The following is a 17,056-nucleotide window of genomic DNA, read 5'->3' as shown; positions in this document are numbered from 1 at the left end:
GTGACAATCTACATGAAAATAAAGAAAACAGATTTAATGAGGAGAAGGTGTGTACAAACCTTTGGCCTCTACTGTATTTCAGATTGCAAATTTGCCCTCAAGAGCCTCGCCGTTTGTCATCTTGCAGAAAATAAATCCAATGTTTAATTTCCATGTGTTACTAAAATGTTACCACAATCAATATAAACAAGACAGAGCTGAACTGAATAAGTGAATTGTTTCACCCCATAGAAATATAACCACTTGACTGTCTGAGATTATTAGTTTCAGCCGATTTATCATAGCAGCATGCAATCTATTTAACACAGCGGTCTACAAACTATGGCCCGTGGGCCAGATACGGCCCGCAAGCGTCCAAAATCCGGCCCGCGGTTAGTCCCGAGTACCATTTGTTTAAGTTATTATTGTTTTAATCTGTCCTTTCTAGCTCATCCATCAATCCATTTTCAACTGCTTGTTACTCTTGGGGTCTCCTAGCCTAAAAATGCATTTTCCCATCGCTAACGTGACATCATCACACTCGCGCTGCAGTGGAAAATGAGGGAAAAAATTGAGAAATGGTTGGAGAAATGTAAAATAGACTCCGAGTGTAGAGTTATTAAACATCAGTGGACATATTACTTTTTTTTGTTCGGTGTAAGGAAAAGGCAGTTTGTCCCCATGTCAAAAAGTTTGGGAATGCCTGACTTAACATGTGATGGAGCGCACATAGCAGGCTTTGTCCTCCCATAGCCTGACCATGGGAAAGCCAAGCAGCTCACGTCCACTTTTTCTGCGACTACAACCAAGCTGTAATTGACCACACAGTTAATTAAAAGGTCACCTGTGTTCGTCTTAACTACTGCAGTTATTCCCCAAGCAGACATGATGATGATGATGACGATGATAATGAACCATCTCCTGGCGTGCAGAGACTGAATAAAGATGTCACACTTGTAGGGGGTTCACTCTTATCTCAAGCAAAACGCTTGGATGTGGTTTTGCCTTCATTGAGGTCTGGGAAAAGAAATAATGAATGAACATGAGCCCGGTCTTACAGCTGTGCAGCAAGTACATCTTGACCAACTTGATGTTTATATCTTACAAAAGGGTACTTCAAGCATACCTCGTGGGTTATAGTGGAGAGTTAAATCTGGTCTTTTCTTACTGTTGGTCGTGCTGATCAGGCAGGTGTGACATCGTAATGTGACTTGAGGAAACAAGTGCGGAACAATTAGTCGACCCTGCTTCTAAATACACTGCATTGACAGAAGCTGAGAATAACTAAGATCAGCATTTGTGCAAATAAAAGCCTCCTGGTACTATCTGCAGTTGAATAACTAAACGCCACAATTTGAGGAACCCTTGGTCAAACAAAGGACCTAATAAACCAGTTTAATCATCAAGAATCAGTTTATTTCCATATTCTAAAATGCAAAGGACATAACAGGATTTGAGAATAAATCCAAAAGGTTGAGTGCACAAAAATGTTTCACTGCAAGCGATTATGTACAAGAATGAAGTCAACAAAACCTTTACAGGATTCAACATTTAGAGTCAACTTTTTTGTTTCTTTTTTCACTCAGTGACATAAACTAGGCTGGACTCATTTGTACTAAGAGGTTTGTTTTTTTTAGTTAAAACATCACAATGATTCATTTACAATACAATGAACTCTGCAGTTCACTTTAAGTGCATTAAGGTCTGCTGTATGCTCAGATTTGGAAGCTTGGTATCCGATAATACTTCTGGAGGTGGCGTCTATTAGTTGCACGAGGCAGCAGAAACAAATTCGCCACTTTTGGGTTTACCCAAAAATGCTTCCGATACATGGGTGAGCAATTTGATTGTACCATCATTAGCGTCAACGTTAATTAGTGCGTCGCATCAACATTGGGAATTGGTATGTTAATCATGTTTTGTACAGTGTATTTTTAATCACAGCAAACCAGTTTTCTGGATCACTTTGGATGCATGAACGTGAGACTTTTCCGAACCAAAAGAAAAGGAGAAAATATGATGTAAGTAGGTGACCAGGTGTTCAGATTTAGTGCACAATCCACAAAAACATAGTGAGCCATGATGACTATTTATACATCACAATAAAAGTAACTCACCCAGTGCTGGTTTAGTTCCAAGTTCCAGTGGGAATGATCCCCCCCTCTCTCTCTCTCTCTCTCTTTCTCTCTCTCTCTCTCTCTCTCTCTCTCTCAGTCTGTCATTGGGTTTATGTGGCTACAGGATACGACGGAGCTGAAAGCTAGCACTGAGCTCGACACTATGCGTGCTAAAGAGGAGAAGCCAAAAACACCCACTAACAGTGTAAATAAATCATACTTAATATAAACCATTCTCAGAGCACAGAGAAGTTTAGATACATGACTTTACACCGCTTGTTTCCCTTTCTCTTCACACCTTCGGAGGGGAAGAACAAAAGTGCTCCTGTCAAACTTGTAAAAAAATAATTTATACACACAACCGGCGTCAGTTGTAAAATTGTTGACTTCTTATTGGGGCGATTCTTCCCAATCGATGTGGAACTGGCCGTCATCGTCGCCTTTCGGCCGGATTAGTTGTCATTTGTTAAATGGGAGGCAGGCGGGAAGAATGACGGTTGAACAAGCCGGCCCCGCGAGAGGTTCTGCCACTTCTCCCTCCAACTCTGTCCATGTTGCCTTCTCTGGGCTGTAGCAGATTGTTGACGACTTATAGGCCCCCTGGGGTAAAAGAAAATGCGGTCATTCCTTCCCTTCCTGTTGGTGCTACTTGAGTTTCTCGCTGTCAAATGGAATACGTCAGACAATACCATGCTCCAGCTGTAGCCCCCCACAAGGAAGATGCTGTCATCCAAGACGGCGCAGCCCGGACCGCTGCGACCCTCCAGGATGGGCGTCTGGAGGATGCTCCACTGGTCGGCTTTGGGGTCGTAACACTCCACGAGCATTACGTCTAAATGAGAGAAACCTGTGAGCGGGAAAGAGAAGTACGTACTCGTCAATTTTCTCAAGACCGCGCACCCTATGGGTTGTGGTCAGAAAACTTTGGCAGACCTACTAGCATATATTTAATAAAGATGTCCCACAGTTTTATAATTATTACACAAATGGCTTATGCACCATTAGTTGCTAAGTCTCGCCTGTGCCACTGCAAACATGTTTTACGCCCAACCTTGCTACAATTATACCAGTAGTTCTTAACCTGGGTTCGATCGCACCCCAGGGGTTCGGTGAGTCGGCCTCAGGGGTTCGGTGGAGCCTATGCCGCTGAGGTCAAGACACACCCAACTCATCGTGTAAATAAAAACTTCTCCCTATGTATACCCCCGAAAAATGTTCCCTCTAATTTTCCATCTGATTTGCAGGTGTGTAAATTGTTGTGAGTTCATGCGCTGTATTTGTGTTGTTCTTTGAACAAGGTGATGTTCATGCACCAGTAAAAAAAACATAACTTTGTCTTGAATTTGAAAAAACAACAACATTTTTTTTTCACTAAAGAAGGGTTCGGTGAAGGCACATATGAAACTGGTGGGGTTCGGTACCTCCAACAAGGTTAAGAACCACTGAATTATACAGACGTGTGCTTGGCGGGCCCCTAAAGGTGTGTACCGGATTTTGTGGTGATTCAACTAAACACCAAATTACAGGTGTTTTTTTTCCGAGCGCATTGAGCTGTGTGAGGGAAGTAAATCCTACTTGTGGGGTCAAACCTTAGGGTTTAATAACAGAGCCAACCTGTGGTGTATTTGTCAGCACAGGCAACATTATATGGGAGCATGTTTGTCAAATTTTCAGCCATTTGTGCGCAACATACAGTACGGGCCCAAAAGTTTGGACACACATTCTAATTCAATTCATTTTCTTTATTTTCATGACTATTTACATTGTAGATTGTCACTGAAGGCATCAAAACTATGACTGAACACATGCGGGGTTATGTACTTAACAAAAAAAGGTTAAATAACTGAAAGCATGTTTTATATTCTAGTTTCTTTAAAATAGCCACCCTTTTTTTTATTTTCATGACAATTTACATTGTAGATTGTCACTGAACCCTTACATTTTTGCACACTCTTGGCATTCTCTCAATGAGCTTCAAGCACACTTGTGAAGTGAAAACCATTTCAGGTGACTACCTCTTGAAGCTCATCCAGAGAATGCCAAAAGTGTGCAAGGTAGTAATCAGAGCAAAGGATGGCTATGGGAGTTCAAGTACCTCGGAGTCTTGTTCACAAGTGAGGGAAGAGTGGATCGTGAAATTGACAGGCAGATCGGTGCGGCGTCTTCAGTAATGCGGACCCTGTATCGATCCGTTGTGGTGAAGAAAGAGCCGAGCCGTAAGGCAAAGCTCTCAATTTACCGGTCGAAATTGAGAAGGTCATCAAGAGAATGCCAAGAGTGTGCAAAAAAGTAATCAGAGCAAAGGTTTCAGTGACAATCTAGAATGTAAATAGTCATGAAAGTAAAGAAAATGCATTGAATGAGCATCCAAACATTTGGCCTGTACTGTAGATAATGTTATTTATGTTTTTTTTAAACTAAGAAAAAGGTGGATGGCAAAAACTTCTATGATGCTAAATTTTACTACAATCAAAACATCCCCCTCTCTATATGCAGGATATTGACGGTGAGAAAATGCACTAAACAGAGCAAAAAAACAACAGTCTTTCTGATTTTTCAATCAAAAAAAGACTATCACCACAATGCTATACACCTGTGAGAAGGGAAACTAAAGTGAGCAAGGTCATGGTTCCCAGGTCACTCGAAGACAGACAAACGACACAAACGAAACTATCAATCTTTAACGTTTTCTGTCCATTTCCAGACAAGCTCCAGTGCGTACCTTTCAAATGGTTCCCCCCGATCGCGTAGAGGCGGTCGTTCATTCCGGCGAGCGTGTGAATAGCGCGTTTTGTGTTCATGTCCTGCTTGCGAGCCCACACGTCCATTATAGGGTCGTAGCAGTAGAGCCAGGCCACATACTCGCCATTGTGGACGCCACCTATGACAGGTAACACTCTATCAGCCAAACACATGATATTCTTGCTGCATTTATTCTTTTTTGTATACTTCAACTAATTCAACTTTAAAGCCACAAAACATGATCATTGATTTTAGCATAGGCTACAAAGTTATTGACCATAACTCCAGATGCAACGATAATGTAAATATCAAGGTTATTGTGAGCAAACTTATCATGGTTATCATTCTCACAGTATTGTTGAATGTGTTAAAACAAACTTACACACACTGAAATCTTTCAACCACGTTGTATTTTTAAAAAAAATCCCTGAAATAAATACAGTCAAACAATATACCTTCTTGGCAGAAGAAAGATTAAATATTGTTCTGGCTTTTTAGGAACCATATTTTTATTTGAGCGTTTGAGTATGTTTATTTTCTTTCATTTAATTTGTAAAAGTCTTAAAATATGTTATTGATAAAAATGTATAACCTTTCATTGATAAAGGCAAATTGAGTGTTCACTCGTCTTCATAAACGGCTTGAATGACATCACACAAGTTCACTTCCTTTTGTAGACACCTGCGTGTGTTACTAGTGGTTACAAAAAAGTTATATACCTTCGCTTTGAGAATAGATTGATCACTCTGTGATTAGACATCGGTTTTTAGGTTAAATTTACACAATAAATATCTTACAAACCCCGTTTCCATATGAGTTGGGAAATTGTGTTAGGTGTAAATATAAACGGAATACAATGATTAGCAAATCATTTTCAACCCATATTCAGTCAAATATGCTACAAAGACAACATATTTGATGTTCAAACTGATAAACATTTATTTTTTTGCAAATAATCATTAACTTTAGAAATTGATGCCAGCAACACGTGACAAAGAAGTTGGGAAAGGTGGCAATAAATACTGATAAATTTGAGGAATGCTTATCAAACACTTATTTGGAAAATCCCACAGGTGTGCAGGCTAATTGGGAACAGGTGGGTGCCATGATTGGGTATAAAAACATTTTCCCAAAAAATGCTCAGTCTTTCACAAGAAAGGATGGGGCGAGGTACACCCCTTTGTCCACAACTGCGTGAGCAAATAGTCAAACAGTTTAAGAACAACGTTTCTCCAAATGCAATTGCAAGAAATTTAAGGATTTTAACAGCTACGGTCCATAATATAATCAAAAGGTTCAGAGAATCTGGAGAAATCACTCCACGAAAGCGGCATGGCCGGAAACCAACATTGAATGACCGTGACCTTCGATCCCTCAGACGGCACTGTATCAAAAACCGACATCAATCTCTAAAGGATATCACAACATGGTCTCAGGAACACTTCAGAAAACCACTGTCACTAAATACAGTTCGTGGCTACATCTGTAAGTGCAAGTTAAAGCTCTACTATGCAAAGCAAAAGGCATTTATCAACAACATCCAGAAACGCCACCGGCTTCTCTGGGCCTGAGATCATCTAAGATGGACTGATGCAAAGTGGAAAATTGTTCTGTGGTCTGACGAGTCCACATTTCAAATTGTTTTTGGAAATATTCGACATCGTTTCATCCGGACTAAAGGGGAAGCGAAACATCCAGACTGTTATCAACGCAAAGTACAAAAGGCAGCATCTGTGATGGTATGGGGGTGCATTAGTGCCTAAGGCATGGGCAACTTACACATCTGTGAAGGCACCATTAATGCTGAAAGGTACATACAGGTTTTGGAACAACATGTGCTGCCATCTAAGCGACGTCTTTTTCATGGACGCCCCTGGTTATTTCAGCAAGACAATGCCGAGACACATTCAGCACGTGTTACAACTGCGTGGCTTCGTAAAAAAAGAGTGCGGGTACTTTCCTGGCCTGCCTGCAGTCCAGACCTGTCTCCCATCGAAAATGTGTGGCGCATTATGAAGCGTAAAATACGACAGCGGAGACCCCAGACTGTTGAACGACTGAAGCTTTACATAAAACAAGAATGGTAAAGAATTCCACTTTCAAAGCTTCAACAATTAGTTTCCTCAGTTCCCAAACGTTTATTGAGTGTTGTTAAAAGAAAATGTGATGTAACGCAGTGGTGAACATGCCCTTTCCCAACTACTTTGGCACGTGTTACAGCCATGAAATTCTAAGTTAATTATTATTTGCAAAAAAAAAAAAGTTTATGAGTTTGAACATCAAATATCTTGTCTTTGTAGTGCATTCAATTGAATATGGGTTGAAAAGGAGTTGCAAATCATTGTATTCCGTTTGTTTTTACATCCATTACAACAATTTCCCAACACATATGGAAACGGGGTTTGTACTTGCTCAGACAGCAATATGTTTATTTACTGTATTTTCTGGATCATAGGGCACACCGGATTAAAAGGCGCACTGCCAATGAGCGGGTCTATTCAGGTGTTTTTCTATACAAAAGGCGCCCTGGATTATTAGGCGCATTAGAAGGCTCATATTATGATTTTTTTCTATTTAAAACATTTCCTTGTGGTGTACATAACATGTATTGGTCAAAATGTTGCATGGATTATGTTTTACAGACCATCTTCCAATCACTTTCTGACAGTCACCTCAGGATGCCCTGTTTTGTGGGCGGTCTTAATTATGTGGCTCACCTTCGACAGCGTCTTCTCCCCCCTCATCTTTTTTGCGGTGGTGTAGCGTGCAAGGACGGGACTTGAAGAAGTGTCAAAAGATGGAGCTAACTGTTTAAATGACTTTCGGACTTTAAATAAATTAATAACGGAGCAGCATCTTCTCATCTGTTGCTCACTAGTGCAACAACGCCGAAAATGTGTCCCATGAAAAACCGTCCGACCGGAACTCTGTAATAACTTATGTTCCGTGGGTGAATTCTGTAAACCCACTACACTGGTAGTTTTTAGCGCTTCCATAGTGAGATATAAGTTAGCAATTTAAGCTATGTTATATTACAAATGGCAACAGCAGAGAATGAACGCTCCATAACAAGAAGATAGTGGAAAAGTAGAAGCTTATTGACTGCGGCATCATCACGGACTACAGTGGCGGATATGCGCACATTTTCAGGACTTTTGTACAGTAGATCTTAAATACACATCAACAGGTACCAGAAGGTAAGAAAAGTTGGTTTTGCATAATATTATGCCAGATAATATGTCTGCTAATGGGTGCCATTTTGCGGTCCTTATACAAACCATAGTAATACGGTAGTCGTAATGGGCCGACAATCCATCAAGCGGTGCAACTTCAAAGTCATACTATAACATATTTTTGAGTGTAATGTTTTTTATTTTCAATGGAATATTTAAAGTTTTGGTGTTGTTTACTGGCGTCATATTGCAGTCTACACGTATCTCTTGTGTGACTACCATCTACTGGTCACACTTATCATTACACCATGTACCAAATAAAATTACTTCGAGGTCGATATGCACAACCAAAATTATTTTATACATTAGGCGCACCGCCTTATAAGGCACACTGTCGATTTTTGAGAACAAAAAATAATTTTAAGTGCGCCTTACAGCCGGAAAAATACAGTAGGTTTATATTAGGGTATGTTGTTAAGACTTTATTCTGTCTTGTATTCATGTTAGCTTTTAAGTTAGCTAACACGCTTGCGTCACAAATTAAGTTGGACTTCCACAAAGAAAGTGTATTTTTTTAGATTTGGCATTGCAGAAAGTACTGGAAGATAACTCGTCAACTTTCCAGTGAAATACATAAACCAGTCATGTCCAAAGTTTAGGCAGACCACAGCTAGTAATTTTATGGGCCGTGACACATTGTAGACATAAATTAAACACAAAAAACCCAGTAAAATGAGGAAAAACAGAAACCTACAAAAGAAACAAGATAAAAGTTTGAATGTAGATACAAATAGCTAATAATCACAAGGCAAAAAATGTAATATTCATAGTTTTTTTTGTCTTATGTAACAGGCAAAGCTGTATGCTTAGTTTTTTCCACTCGGAGCACTAGTAACAGAAAATAATTAGGAGCAATACAAAATGTCCTAAAAAAAATAATTTTACTAATAACACTCAATGTACATAGTAATACACATTTGCACTCATACATATAAACACAGTGCTATCATAAGGCCTAATGCAACCCCCCAATTGAACATCTGTTAGGAATGCTCTTTGTAACTGAAGTCGTGACCCCAAAAAGCAGGAGACAGCGGAAAAAAAGTCAAAAAATCCAAGGTAGAATACAACAGGTATATGCACAATGCAAGTACAGGGAAACTGTGCAAGACATGCGACTGTGAATTGTTCCTGTTTGCGGATGACTCGGCCCTGCTGGTATCCGGCAAGGACAAGTCACAGGTGGAACAAATCCTCAGTGCTGAACTCCTTAATATTTGCACCTGGCTCGCTGACAACAAGCTATCCATACACTTAGGTAAACCGGAATCCTTCCTATTTGGGTCCCATATCAACCTTAAGAAAGTCAGTGACTTCACTATAAGATGAGATCACCTACCTAGGTTCCATTCTAGAGGCCAATCTTTCCTGTGATAAAATGGCAACCAAGGTAATCAAAAAGGTCAACAGAAGAACGAGATTCCTCTACAGAATTTCCTCTCTGGTCAACAAAAGCACCTTGAAGATTCTAGCGGGAACTCTCATTCAACCCTTTTTCGATTAAGCTTGCACTTCCTGGTACCCCAGCACCTCCCAAACCCTCAAATCTAGACTCCAAACATCCCAGAACAAGCTAGTCCAGTTACTTTTAGACCTCCACCCCAGATCACACCTCACTCCAACCCACTTCTCCAAAGTGGGCTGGCTCAGGGTGGAGGACAGAGTAAAACAACTTGCACTGAGCCTAGTCCATAAAATCAGTTACACCTCCCTGATACCGAAGTACATGTCAAACTACTTCCTTAACGTAAATGACCGCCATAACCACGACACCAGGGGGAGCTCCACAAACCACGTTAAACCCAGATTCTGATCTAACAAAGGTCTTAAATCATTCTCTTTCTATGCCACATCAATGTGGAAATCACTCCCAACAGGTGTAAAAGTCAGTGCATCTCTATCCTCCTTCGAAACTGCTCTAAAACAACACCTCCAGGCAACTTCAACCCTTTACTAATACCCTCCTCCATTCACACCTCATCTCCCCGGATTGTAAATAACCTAATGTAAATAATCCAATGTATTTCTAATGTATATACTTGTTCTTATGCTATCTGAAGTCACTATGTTCTCTGCTCGCTGTACATATCCTACCAAGTCACACCTACACTGTTGATGCAATTGTTGATGACTGAAGTACTGATAACCAAAGGTCCTCATCCCATCCCCCGGATTGTAAATAATGTAAATAATTCAATGTATATACTATGATGATTAACTTGTGTGATGACTGTATTATGCTGATAGTATATATTTGTACCATGAATTGATTAACGTGGACCCCGACCTAAACAAGTTGAAAAACTTATTCGGGTGTTATCATTTAGTGGTCAATTGTACGGAATTTCTATTGTACTGTGCAATCTACTAATAAAAGTTTCAATCAATTAATCAATCAATCAATCAACAAATAACTAGAGCTAACAAGAAAAAAATGCAAAAGAAGAAGTCAAAAATGCCACAAAGTGTGAAAATTCTTCTGAACACCAAGACACCAAACATTTGGGGAATGACTGGCTTAAGTAGCCCTCCTACACCAGGTGAGACAATCAACGCAAACAAGCCGCGGGTGAGGAGGGAAGCGCTCAGAAAGAGTAAAGCTAGGGCAAACAGAATGCAAATAAAACAGGAAATGGAACCAAAATAAGAGCGTAAAACCGGAATGAAAGCTAAAAACACAAGAAAAACACCCAACAACTAAAACAAAGCATCGCCAACTAGTCGTAACAGTACCCTTCGCCCCCCAAAAGGGATGGATTTTAGACGTCCTAGAAACAGTACAAAGTTTCAGAAGGGTGGAGGGAGGAGTTGGCGGCGGGTCGCCAGACTAAGTGTCCCCACAGCCACCGGAGACGGGTCAGGTGGTAGCGGCGTATTGAATGCCGCTGCAGCAGGCGAGGCGGATGTCCAGAGAACGGCCACATACGTGGCTGATTGATGTGAGCGGCAACCGTGTACCAGCAGCCGAAGGGTCCCGGTCCGGGTTTAGGGAATTGCTGCTGATGGCGGGGAGGAGGTTCATGGAACGGCCACATTCTTGAGCTATCAGGTGGTGGAGTGCGGGTGCTAGACAGGCGCCTTCGCAGTAAGCGAGGAGGGTGAGTGCCAGACTGGCGCCTCGGCAGCAGGTAAGCTGGAAATTGCGGAGGCTGCAGTACTAGATGCAATGCTGAAGCTGGCTGCAGAACTGGAGCAGCTACTGGCTAAACTGGAGGTCGAGCTGACTGCAGACCTGCTGTCGTGGGAAGACCCGCTGCTGACGAGGATGGTGGTGGCGTGGGCAGACCCACTGCAGACGAGGATGGCGGCGGCGTGGGCAGACCCGCTGGAGACGAGGATGGCGGCGGTGTGGGCAGACCCGCTGGAGAAAAGGATGGGGCGGGGTGGGCAGACCTGCTGGAGACGAGGATGGTGAAATGATGATGAAAGTGTATGGTAGATTGCGGTGCTGGACCAAGAAGTGGAGCTGAAGAATGAGCTGATGACAGATAAAGAGGCAGAAGAAGCTGTGCCCCCCCCCCCCAAGGAGCGGATATCAGACTACGGAACTGGAGGGAGGAGCTGTAGACCCGCAAACTTAGCGAGGATAGAAACCAAGGTTGAGTGGGTCTTGGGAAGCAGAGTACCCGGAGTTGGCGGGGGCCGGGACTTGGAGAATCTGGGTGCTGGAACCAGAACAGGAAAAGCAGGGTTTCCGGAAAACTGTAGAGTGGGTTAGGTGGGAGGAGCTTGAACCAAGGCCCACTGTGGTTGAATGGCTGTTCCAGTCAAAGAAAAAAATGTCCAAAGTGGGCACAACTTGTGCGTGAGCCTCCTTCCGTGTCTGCTGCTTGCGGCGTGGTGTGCGCTTCTGGCGCCGGGGTGGTTCCATAATGGAGATGAGAAAGTTTTAAGCCAAGGCTGCACTGAGTTATAGCTCAAGCCCCATACACTGATGCAAGGTGGGTATTTATCAAACAGCTCTTTGTTGGTGGGATCGTTCTGTCAAAAGTCAAATGTCAAAAGGACCAAAAATCTAAAGTAGAGTGAAACAGGTATATGCACAAAGCAAGCACAGGGAAACGGTGCATGAAAAATAACTACATAGCAAGAAAGAAATGAAAACAACAAGGCAAAAATGCCACAAACCGTGAAAGTTCATTTGAACATCAAGAGACCAAACATTTGTAATGATCCCACACCCAACAAGGAAAAGAGACTGGCTTAAATAGCCCTTCTACACCAGGTGAGACAATTAACCAAACAAGCTGCAGGTGGGGAGGGAAGCGCTCAGAAAGAGAGTAAAGCTAGGGCAAACAGAATACAAACAAAACCGGAAGTGGAACCATAATAAGAGCGTAAAACAGGAAGTGAAGCCAAAAACATAGGAAAAACACCCAAAAACTACAAACGTTTGTAAAACGAAGAATCGCCTGACCTAACAGATCGTAACAATCTCTATCCCACAGCTTTTTATAGTCAAGTCATACAATGTCATATCAGTCACATAACATGATTGGTATCACATCACATGTAATGATAACACTGACACATGCCAGAATGAGCAGTGATGTTGGTAGGTTTTCAACATAGGACCCACAAATGGTAATTTGTTTCAGTCGTTGGAAAAAGTGTTTTTCACCCCCGCCAATATACCATGTTTGCTTATTTCATTACAGCATGTCCGCTTAAAAGGGGGACTGCACTCTTTTTGGAATGTTTCTCAGTGTTCACAATCATTATGAGAGACAAGAACAGACATCCATCCATTTTGTACCGCTTGTCACTTTCGGGGTCGCCGGGGGTGCTGGAGCCTATCTCAGCTGCATTCGGGCGGAAGGCAGGACAAACAGACAGACAGACAACATTCACACTCACATTCACACACTAAGGCCAATTTTAGTGTTGCAGATCAAATTTTCCTCAGGTTTTTTTTTTTTTTTAGGATTTTAAATATGTTGAAAAACACTTGAAAGATGCGGATATTTGGAGTCAGTGTTGTAGCCTTCAAAGCCCTCTAACACAACTCCAAAACCCTCCAGCAGCGTTTTATGTACAAAACCTGAAACCAGTGAGGTTGCCACATTCCATCCATCCATCCATCCTTTTTCCCACCGCTTATTCCCTTTTGGGGTTGCGGGGGGTTGCCACGTTAATAACTCGTAAATAAAAACAGAATACAATGATTTACAAATCCTTTTCAACCTATATTCAATTGAATAGACTGCAATGACAAGACCCCTAACCTTTGAACTGGAAAACATTGTTATTTTTTGCAAATATTAGCTTATTTGGAATTTGATGCCTGCAACGTGTTTCAAAAATGCTGGCACAAGTGGCAAAAACGACAGAGAAAGTTGAGGAATGCTCATCAAACACTTATTTGGGAAATTCCACAGGTGAATATGCTAAATGTGAACAGGTTGGTGCCGTGATTGGGTATAAAAGCAGCTTCCATGAAATGCTCAGTCCTTCACAGACAAGGATGTAGCGAGTGTCACCACCTTGTGAACGAATGCGTGAGCAAATTGTTTAAGAACAACATTTGTCAACCAAATATTGCAAGAAACTTCGGGATTTCACCATCTACGGTCTGTAATATCATCAAAAGTTTCAGAGAATCCGGAGAAATCATTGCACATAAGCAGCAAGGCTGAAAAACAACATTGAATGCCCGTGACCTTCGATCCCTCAGACAGTACTGCATCAAAAAGTGACATCAATGTGTAAGGGATATCACCACATGGGCTCAGGAACACTTCGGAAAACCACTGTCAGTAACTACAGTTTGTCGCTACAACTGTAAGTGCAAGTTAAAACACTACTATGCAAAGCAAAATCCATTTATCAACAACACCCAGAAATGCTGCCGGCTTTGCTGGGCCCGAGCTCATCCAAGATGGACTGAAGCAAAGTGTAAAAGTGTTCTGTGGTCAAACTTTTCCACATTTCACATTGTTTTTGGAAACTGTGGATGTTGTGTCCTCTAGAACAAAGACGAAAAGAACCATTCGGATTGTTATAGAAGCAAACTTCAAAAGCCAGCATCTGCGATGGTATGGGAGTGTATTAGTGCACAAGGCATGGGTAACTTACACATCTGTGGAGGTATCATTAATGCTGAAAGGTACATACAGCTTTTGGAGCAACATATGTTGCAATCCAAGCAACGTTATTTTGGATGCCCCTGCTTATTTCAGCAAGACAATGCCAAGCCACGTGCTACAACTGCGTGGCTTTGTAGTAAAAGAGTGCGGGTACTAAACTGGCCTGCCTGTTGTCCAAACCTGTCTCCCATTGAACATGTGTGCCACAATATGAAGCCTAAAACACCACAATGGAGACCCCGGAATGTTGAACAACTTAAGCTGTAAATCAAGCAAGAATGGAAAATAATTCCATTCAAAAATTGGTTTCCTCAGTTCCTTACCATTTACTGAGTGTTGTTAAAAGGAAAGGCCATGTAACACAGTGGTAAAGATGACATCACACGTGTGGGGGCTCCTCACATATTCACATTGTTTTTAATGGGAGCCTCCAACAAAAAGTGCTATTCGGACCGAGAAAACGACAATTTCCCCATTAATTTGAGCGAGGATGAAAGATTCGTGTTTGAGGATATTGATAGCGACGGACTGGAAAAAAAAAAAAAAAAAAACACGATTGCAATCGCGTTGCATTGAGACTGATTCATATGTTTTTAGAGACATTTACTAGGATAATTCTGGGAAATACCTTATCTTTCTATTGTGTTGCTAGTGTTTTAGTGAGTTTAACAGTACCTGATAGTCGGAAGTGTACGTCCACGGCCGGGTATTGAAGCGCAGTGTCTCGGGGAAGTCGACGGCAGCTGTACGAGAGGCGCAAGCTCAGCTGATATCCGGTAAGTGGCGACTTTTTAACCACAATTTTCTCACCGAAACCTGCTGGTTGACAAGTGGTCGGGATTCATGTCCGCTGTCATCCGTAGGAAAGTTTCAACTCCGTGAATTTTAAACAAGGAATCACCGTGTGTTTGTGTGGCTAAAGGCTAAAGCTTCCCAACTCCATCTTGCTACTTTGACTTTTCCAATATTAATTGAACAAATTGCAAAAGATTCAGCAACTCAGTTCTCCAAAATACTGTGTAATTATGCCGTTAAAGAAGACGGTATTTAGCTGTGTGTGTGCGTAGCACTAATACTTCCTAAAAACCCGTGACGTCTTGCGTACACGTCATCATTACACAACGTTTTCAAGACGAAACTCCCGGGAAATTCAAAATTGCAATTTAGTAAATTAAAAAGGCATGTGTTGCAACGTTAATATTTCATCACTGATATATAAACTATCAGACTGCGTGGTGGGTAGTAGTGGGTTTCAGTAGGCCTTGAATATCGATCATGATACGCGTAGAACATCATGAGTGTTAGTACAACTACAGTTCATTCGGTGTTTAGCAAACTCAACTGCGTACAAACAAAACATGTAATGTTGGCTAATACTTTACAGATACTTTAATATGATTGTTCAAGATTTTTAGTCAGTACAGATTGGTGTCATAACACAGTGTTGTGCATTGCAAACTGAAACGCGTTTCGTGTTGTTGTAGAAGCTAGCTTATCTCTTTCCGTAGATAGTTTTTAGTGCTAATACAGTAGCATGGCGATGTGTTACTACGCTCTCACAATAACAATGTTGCTACAGCTTGGTTATTATACTGGTTACAAAACGTAAATTAAGTACTGTTGAATGCATTTTTAAAGTGATTCGGAGGCAGAACCGATTGCTCCTATTAGTTGCATTGCTAGTGTAACAAACAGTTCAGGGTGTCCCAAGTTACCAGAGAAATGTTAGGTAAGGAGGAGAGTTTTGTCCCTCCAGAGTTGCCGTAGGGCAGTGACGTAAGAGGTCTATGAAAAGGTGGGTTGTTGAGGAGAGTGGGGATTCGAGAGGTGTAAAGGAGAGAACATTAAAGAAGTGGTGGAGACCGGACCTGCTCTCGACTCCCCTTTATTATTTTATTATATAAGTACACAAAATATGCGAACCCAGGACACTCTGCTACATTGGTGGCAGCGGTGGGATTTTAACTGCTGTGTTGAAAACAAAAGAAGAAAGCGTTACACGGGACTCGTGAGTTTCCAGTTAGCTGCACGTGTATAGTTAGCTGCTAAGCTTCCTGGCTATTTTGCGGACACGTGGTGTGGTGACGAGGATCCTTTTAAGCCCGGCAAGGCGCTGTTTGACGGACACTCACACGGCATGGGGGTCAAGGATGGACTTTTTTTTTTTTAACTGCTCCCTTCACCGGCGACACGAGCTAGAGTTTCTCAGCTGGTGCGAGGCAATTGGAAGTAGCCGTTGGCGCGACGGCGGGAGCCGGCCGCGGCTGCAATGAGGAGCTGGTAAGAAGTCTCTCGGCTTGTCTCATTGAAGAGAGACTGGGGGAAGCTTTTGGACAAAGACAATTAATGGGCCGCTTCAGGGCCAGCCTATCGGCGCGTGTGCGTGCTCCGGGGAAGAGCTTGGAGGTGTTTGTGGGCCGGCTGGTTGCGGAGGCGTTCCCGGCAATCTTACTACCTGGCCTTTAATGCGGAGAGACATCCGACGATGGTATGAGCAGTGCAGAGCGTGTCGGACCCGTCGGTGCCCTTAACGTTCCCGTGGGCGGGTCCCAGATTTGTCGCCCCTTCCGGAGGGTGGTCATGCACATTCTGGAGCGGCCCAGAAGTTCCAATGGGGGGTCTCAGGTTTGTCGGCCCCTCCGAAGGGTGGTCATGGACATTCTGGAGTGGCCCAGAAGTTCCAATGGGGGGTTCCCAGGTTTGTCGGCCCCTCCGAAGGGTGGTCATGGACGTTCTGGATGTGGCCCGGAGGTTCCCATGAGGGGTGTGGGGGCCCCAGGGTGTTTCCCCTTTCAATTAGACTCTGCCAGACGCTTGAAATACAAAAAAAAAGGGACACGCACCACTGCCTGTAACCCTAAATCTGATGGCATGATGGAGCGTCATAATCGAACTATCT

At 42.4% G+C, this 17,056-nt stretch overlaps 1 protein-coding gene across 3 annotated transcripts in view; it reads right to left on the bottom strand.

The window, feature by feature from the left end:
• Window positions 1–1,397: 1,397 nt before the first annotated feature.
• Window positions 1,398–17,056, bottom strand: part of klhl14 (kelch-like family member 14) — a 111,635-nt gene continuing 95,976 nt past the window's right edge. For all 3 annotated transcript variants that reach the window (XM_061920495.1, XM_061920496.1, XM_061920497.1), the window contains 3 exons: window positions 4,819–4,977; window positions 2,786–2,943; window positions 1,398–2,696 (listed from right to left, as the gene is read on the bottom strand). In XM_061920495.1, coding sequence (XP_061776479.1) covers window positions 2,556–2,696; window positions 2,786–2,943; window positions 4,819–4,977 — 458 coding nt within the window. In that variant the 3' untranslated portion in view covers window positions 1,398–2,555. The remainder of the gene's footprint in view (window positions 2,697–2,785; window positions 2,944–4,818; window positions 4,978–17,056) is intronic.

This window comes from Nerophis ophidion, linkage group LG14 (assembly GCF_033978795.1).
Source record: "Nerophis ophidion isolate RoL-2023_Sa linkage group LG14, RoL_Noph_v1.0, whole genome shotgun sequence".
NCBI lineage: Eukaryota > Metazoa > Chordata > Actinopteri > Syngnathiformes > Syngnathidae > Nerophis > Nerophis ophidion.
The sequence above is the reverse complement of the archived record's forward strand: the minus strand, read 5'-3'. Positions and strand labels throughout refer to the sequence as shown.